The sequence below is a fragment of the Mus caroli genome, chromosome 9 (genome assembly GCF_900094665.2).
Source record: "Mus caroli chromosome 9, CAROLI_EIJ_v1.1, whole genome shotgun sequence".
Classification (NCBI taxonomy): Eukaryota; Metazoa; Chordata; class Mammalia; order Rodentia; family Muridae; genus Mus; species Mus caroli.
In genome coordinates this window covers 113,373,471-113,380,820 of record NC_034578.1, presented here as the reverse complement: position 1 = coordinate 113,380,820, position 7,350 = coordinate 113,373,471, and the positions used below count along the sequence as shown (strand labels likewise).

At 42.8% G+C, this 7,350-nt stretch overlaps 1 protein-coding gene across 5 annotated transcripts in view; it reads left to right on the top strand.

Annotated features, from left to right (window-relative positions):
* The window catches only part of Zcwpw2 (zinc finger CW-type and PWWP domain containing 2), a 159,435-nt gene that overhangs the window by 81,147 nt on the left and 70,938 nt on the right, over nt 1-7,350 (top strand). For 4 of the 5 annotated variants that reach the window (XM_029481342.1, XM_029481341.1, XM_029481343.1 and 1 more), the window contains exons 6-7: nt 2,106-2,164; nt 4,340-4,407. The exons of the other annotated variant lie outside the window; for it this stretch is intronic. In XM_029481342.1, coding sequence (XP_029337202.1) covers nt 2,106-2,164; nt 4,340-4,407 — 127 coding nt within the window. The remainder of the gene's footprint in view (nt 1-2,105; nt 2,165-4,339; nt 4,408-7,350) is intronic. 5 annotated transcript variants of the gene reach the window in all.

Sequence of the window (7,350 nt, the reverse complement as noted above, 5' to 3'; positions counted from 1 at the left end):
TCCACTATGTTCATAGCAGTCTTATTTATAATAGCCAGAAGCTGGAAAGAACCCAGATGCCCCTCAACAGAGGAATGGATACAGAAAATGTGGTAAATTTACACAATGGAGTACTACTCAGCTATTAAAAAGAATCAATTTATGAAATTCCTAGGCAAATGGATGGATCTGGAGGGTATCATCCTGAGTGGGGTAACCCAATCACAAAAGAGCTCACATGATATGTTTTCACTGATAAGTGGATATTAGCCCAGAAACTTAGAATAACCAAGGTACAGGATACAATTGGTAAAACACATGAAACTCAGGAAGAACCAAGACCAAAGTGTGGTCACTTCACTCCTTCTTACAAGTGGGAACAAAACACCCATGGAAGGAGTTACAAAGTTTAGAGCTGAGACAAAAGGATGGATCATCTAGAGACTGCCATACCCGGGGATCCATCCCATAATCTGCCTCCAAAGGCTGACACCATTGCATACACAAGCAAGATTTTGCTGAAAGGACCCTGATATAGCTGTCTCTTGTGAGGCTATGCAGGGGCCTAGGAAACACAGAAGTCGATGCTCACAGTCAGCTATTGGATGGATCACAGGGCCCCCAATGGAGGACCTAGAGAAAGTACCCAAGGAGCTAAAGGAATCTGCAACCCTATAGGTGGAACAATAATATGAACTAACCAGTACCCCCCGGAGCTCGTGTCTCTAGCTGCATATGTATCAGAAGATGGCCTAGTCGGCCATCATGGGGAAGAGAGGCCCACTGGTCTTGCAAACTTTATATGCCTCAGTACAGGGGAATGCCAGGGCCAAGAAGTGGGAGTGGGTGGATAGGAGAGTGGGGGGTGGGGTGGGGAAGGTATGGGGTACTTTCGGGATAGAATTTGAAATTTGAAATGTATATAAAGAAAATATCTAATAAAAATAATAAAAAAGGAAGCTTTAATGATTTTCTGAAAAATCGTGGAAATTAAACAACTGAAACATGTAAACAGTTCCAAAGTTTCTCTGCTGCAATACTTAACAGCCTCAGCCAGCTCGTCACAGTTTCCCAGTTGAATTACACTTGTTTGGGGTATAATCTAATTGATAATACCTTTCTGCACTGCTGTTGATAAGGCATCCAGCCCAGTCTGCACCTCAATGCTCCAAGGACAACGACTGACTTACAGGACCATTCATTAGTTTTGCTTGCTTTTGAACTTTATATCCACTGTACTATACATTGAAGACATTATTTTGTGGGTTTTACTTTTCTTGCGTGTTCTTTTTGCCTTTGATTTTAGTTATTCTTAACTAATGAAGATAGTGTTTGAGGTCCTGTGTGAGTCTTTTACATTAATTGCTTTTGTGCTTCTGCCTCTCCTAGTTTAGATATCCTAGAGAACCTGTGTGTGTGTGTGGGTGTGGGTGTGGGTGTGGGTGTGGGAGTGTGTGTATGTTTGTGTTTTAAATTTGGAAATTCTAATGTTCTCATGAACTTTAGATTTTTACTTCAATAGTATAGGCTGAGTGTTTTCTTTTTCCCATCTAACGTGGCAGCCCAGATATAACACCTGCTTTTGTGCTCTAACGAGTAAAGTTTTGCCTGTTCTTTTCATATTCAAAAAAAATCCTGTTGCCTCCAGGCTTTATGTCATCATTTCGCAGCAGAATGCAGAACTTGTCTTTGCTTAGACATAAAAAGCCAGCCATGTTTCTCTTGAGCAATGCATTACTACAGATTTTCGGGTGTTTGTGCTATATCACTTCCCACCTTTGCATTTTACATTTCTGGGGGCTGAATGCTTCTGTTTTCCTTAAAGCTAAATGTTGTCTCGAAAAAACCAAAAAAAAAAAAAAAAAAAAAAGCTAAATGTTTGCCAGACTTAAAAATCTTCTTGTTTTTATGGTTTTGTGAAGGTACGTTTGGGAATGTTTGAGAGAGTAGATCTTATCTGATGACTCCATTTCTGCAGTCAGGCGGGTTAGTACCTCTGCAATGACTGCGAGCTGGAGGCTAGACCGAAAGGTCTTGCTGAGGAGTATGGGTGGCGCAAAGCCCACTCGTATATTGAGCAGATCTAAAACAGCATGAACTAATTCATTTTTGATCTTTATTTGTAGATGCAAGTTTCCAAAATTAATACTGAAAAGAAAAGGCCCAGAGTTAGAAAGAGGAAAAGGTATGTTCTGTGAAATTAAAGTATTAGGATAAAGTTGAGATGTATAAATTATATTTAATTATTGTATACATTTTCCCTGATTTTTTTCCTCACTGGGTAAACATTGTGCTTAAATCTTTTTGGAAGAACTAGTAAGTTAACAGTTGGAAGTGCAGGGAAAGTTATGCTTTATTTTGTTTGGTTTGGTTTTCCAACAGGGTTTCACTATGTAGCCCAGGCTACTCTCAAACTACCTCCCCTCCTGTCTCAGCCTCATAGATTCTGGGATCACAGGCACAAGTCACTGTACTTGGCTGAGAAAGTTTTATATTCTTAAAGTATGTTGAACCAGAACTTTAAAAAAAATATATATTCAGAGTATGCACATTATCAGCTATTTTGTTTTTAAATTTTATTTATTTACAATCCAGCCATTGTAAATAAATGGTGGCCCCCTTCCCCAGTCTCTCCTCCCACAGTTCCTAATTCCATTCTTCTTCCCCCTGTCTCTGAGAGGATGCTCCTCACCCCACCAGGCCTCCCCCCTCCATGGTGCCTCAAATCTCTCTTCTCCCACTGAAGCTAGACCAGGAAGTCCTTTGCTATATATGTGCAGGGGGCCTCTGAACAGCTCGTGTATGCTGCTTGGTGGCTCAGTGTCTGGGAGCTCCAGGAGTCCGGCTTAGTTGCGACTGCTGGTCTTCCTATGGGGTTGTTCTCTCCTTCAGTTTCTTCAAGCCTTCCCCTAATTCAACCATAGGAATCTCTGACTTCAGTCCAGTGGTTGGATCTTAAGTATCTATGTCTGTCTCAGTCAGCTGTTGGTTGGGCCTCTCAGAGGAGAGCCATGCTAGGCTCCTGCCTGTAAGCACATCATAGCATCAATAAAAGTGCTAAGACTTGGTGTCCCCAACCATGAAACGGATCCCAAGTTGGGCCAGTCACTGCATCTCCTTTCCTTCTGTCTCTTTTCCATTTTTGTCCCTCCAGTTCTTTTAGACAGGTCAGAAATTTTGACTGTAAATTCATAACCCCATCCACCCACTGTCTATCGACTGGAGGTGGACTTCCCTCTCCCCACTGTTGGGCATTTCTGCTAAGGTCAGGCCCATTGAGTCCTGAGAGTCTCTCACTTCCCAGGTCAAGTCAGAACTTTTAAAGATTATTATCATTCAAACATCCAAGATAGCCTTTAGCTTAAAATAGGTAAGAGAAGCTGGGGTCAAATCTCCATAGTAAAGTAGTAAGCCACTGATAACACGCCAGTGCCTTTCACTAAACTAGCCTTGACATGTATGTTTCAGTATGTGACCATGGCTGTTCTAGGATTTCCAGTCACAAATAAAGGCTGCCATGCCTTTGCAGAAGAAAGCCAGTTCTTAAATTACTGATTTATGCATTTATTCTATTTTTGTTGTTGTTGTTTTGTATGTTAGAAGTGTGTGGGGCATGTATGTCCTTGGGACCCTTGTGTAGGAAGAAGATAGATCTCAGGAACTGACTCTCCCCTGAGACCTCAGAAGGTCTTGGTAGTAAGCTCCGGTTGTCAGTCCTGTGTGAAGCTATTTCCACCCTCTTGATAACTCATCCTTAAAAATGGACTTTGGTTGCCTTAATTACATACCACAGTAAACCCATCACATATATTGGGCAGCATTGTAAAGTTACCTCTGTTTAAAAGATGAAGACTCATGGCTTGCAGAACCGACTCCTAGGAACCTCTGATGGCAACAGTGCATTGGCACAGACATTTCTTGTCAGAGTTCTGTGTGATGGGGAAGCATGGCTTTGACTTTTGACAGATCAGGTTCTGTCACGGCATGATTTACCTGTGCTGACAGACTTCTCATGCCTCTGTAGTCTCAGCGCCTCAGCCTCTTTACATTACAAGGACAGTGCTTACTTAATAGATCTTTTTGGAAGGTAATTACATGAAGAATGCCTGTGTGAGTGCTTGTTGGATTAGTCTCTCAGTGCTCTACTGAGAGACAACCAAGAAAACACACCCAAAGTGTGAGATGTATACAGTCACATATGCAATTACCAAATACACATTTGCATATGTGCAGTAAAATGCATACATGTATGTATGTGCACATGTGCATGAATGGATGTGTATGTGTGTACACATGTGTATGCATGTCTGTATGTTGGGGTTTCTCTTTTGAAACTAAATCTGTCAAAATCTTTTTTTAGGGATGCTGCTTTAAAGTGCTCTGTTGAAATTTTTTGTTCTGATGAAGCCCTATCAAAGGAAAACATGGGTATGTGAAGCCTGTCATGGTTTTAGTTTCTTTGCCTGGATATAATTTCAAAAAATGTAGTTGTTCTAAGCAGAGGTCATGGAGGCTCACAGAGACTGAAGTAGCAATCACAGAGCCTACATGTGTGTGCTCTAGGTCCTCTGCATATATTCTATGGTTGTGGCTTGCTGTTTTTGTGGTACTCCTAAAAGTGGCAGTGGTGGTATCTCTAACTCTTTTGCCTGATCTTGGGACCCCTCTTCTCCTGTTGGGTTCCCTAGCTCAGCTCTGATGTGAGGTTTTTGCTTGGTGTTATTGTATCTTGTTGTGTCATTTTTGGTTCATGTTTCTGAGAGGCCTGGTCTTTTCTAGGAGGATATTGAAGTGGGGTGCGGTAGGGAGAGGGAAGGTGTGTATAGGGACTTTCAGGAGGAGAGAGAGGGAGAGAAGCTGTAGTCAGTACATCTTGCATAAGAGAAGAATAAAACTGTAGTTGTTGGTTTTTAAGGTATACAAAGCCATTGTGCATATATAGGAGTAAAAGGTTAGTGGGTCATTTTGTGTCAAATGGGAGGTCTTTGAGTTTCTTTTTTTTTTAATTGGGTATTTATTTCATTTACATTTCCAATTCTATCCCAAAAGTCCCCCACATGCTCTCCCACCCACTCCCCCACCCACCCACTCCCACTTCTTGGCCCTGTCGTTCCCCTGTACTGAGGCAGATAAAGTTTGCACGACCAATGGGCCTCTCTTTCCACTGATGGCCGACTAGGCCATCTTCTGATTCATATGCAGCTAGAGACATGAGCTCAGGGGGGAGGGGGGCGTACTGGTTAGTTCATATTGTTGTTCCACCTAATAGGATTGCAGATCCCTTTAGCTCCTTGGGTACTTTCTCTAGCTCCTCTATTGGGGGACCTGTGATCCATTCAATAGCTGACTGTGAGCATCCACTTCTGTGTTTCCTAGGCCTGGGCATAGTCTCACAAGAGAAAGCTATATCTGGGTGCTTTCAGCAAAATCTTGTTAGTGTATACAATGGTGTCAGTGTTTGGAAGCTGATTATGAGATGGATCCCTGGATATGGCAGTCTCTAGATGGTCCATCCTTTCGTCACAGCTCCAAACTTTGTTTCTGTAACTCCTTCCATGGGTGTTTTGTTCCCAATTCTAAGAAGGGGCAAAAGAATTTTTCTGAAATCGGCATATATTTAGTGTTTTAAAATAAAGTGCTGACAACTGTAGAAGAAAATGCTATCAACTGTGTGTCAACACAGACCTTTCCATCCCAAACCTATTGGAATCCAAAGAAAGAGGGAGAAATGGAAAAATGCTTCTAAAATTAGCCTATGGCCTAGGCTGAAGTAATTGCCACTGGTAATTGTCTTCATTATTTTTCTATTGCTGTTGTAAAGTACCACGACCAAGGCAAATGTTTAACTTGGCTTTTGGTTCAGAGGGTTAGAGTTCATAACAGTGCGACCAACATCTGCTAAGAGCTCACATCTTGATCCACACCAGGAGGCAGAGAAAGAACATTGAGAATCACAAGTGTCTTTTGAAATCTCAAAGCCCAGTGACACCCCTCCCTCAGCAAAGTTACCCCTAATCCCAAACAGTTCACCAACTGGGAACCAAGTATTGAAATCCACTAGCCTATGGGGTTGCTCTCATCCAAGCCACCACAGTGTCAGACACAGTAGAGAGGGTGTGAATGCCAGCACGGGGTTTGGCTCTCATGCTGCCTACAGACTTGCCCTCCACCCTCATCGGTCTTCAAAAGTAAGCTGATGCTTTATTTGCAAGCTTGAGCTGTGGTGGTCCTGCTTAAAGCACATCGGAGCAGAGGTTCTGTTAGTAGCGCTCCTCCTCGAAGCCACTGCACAGCCGTGGACATTGCATTTCAAGGGACTAAGGGAGCCACTGGCCTGTAGTCTCCTGTAAAGAAGTGAAGCAGAGAGAGGAAGGATGGAATATTTATTTTCAAAGTTCTTTTGTTTTTCACCCCAAGCATGGTCAAGTCCTGTTGTGCCTGTCTCTGATCAAGGCCTCTGCTTTTGCTTTCACACTCCTGACTCCTGTTCCTTGCTACGTCTTGCTTTTGACGTTCATGATTAATTCCATTCCTATGTTCCAGTAACAAGGCAAACTGTGTTCCCTAAATGGACACACAGAGGACAGCTCGCCAACTTACGCAAAGGCTCTGCCTTAGGGTTTTATTGACGTGAAGAGACACCATGACCAAGGCAACTCTTATTTTTTAAAATTTTTTATTAGATATTTTCTTCATTTACATTTCAAATGCTACACCAGAAGTCCCCCATACGATCCCCCCCACTCCCCTACCCACCCACTCCCACTTCTTGGCCCTGGTATTCCCCTGTACTGAGGCATATAAAGTTTGCAACACCCAACGGGCCTCTCTTACCAGTGATGGCCGACTAGGCCATCTTCTGCTACATATGCAGGTAGAGACACAAGCTCTGGGGGTACTGATTAGTCCATATTGTTGTTCCACTTATAGGGTTGCAGACCCCTTTAGTTCCTTGGTTACTTTCTCTAGCTCCTCCATTGGGGGCCCTGTGTTCCATCCAATAACAGACTGTGAGCATCCACTTCAGTGTTTGCCAGGCACTGGCATAACCTCACATGAGACAGCTATATCAGGGTCCTTTCAGCAAAATCTTGCTGGCATATGCCATGGTGTCTGCATTTGGAGGCTGATTATTGGATGGATCCCTGGGGGGAAGCAGTCCCTAGATGGTACATCCTTTCGTCTCAGCTCCAAACTTTGTCTCTGTAACTCCTTCCATGGGTGTTTTGTTCCCAATTCTAAGAAGGGGCAAAGTAACCACACTTTGGTCTTCGTTCTTCTTGAGTTTCATGTGTTTTGCAAATTGTATTCTGTACCTTGGTTATTCTAAGTTTCTGGGCTAATATCCACTTATCAGTGAAAACATATCAT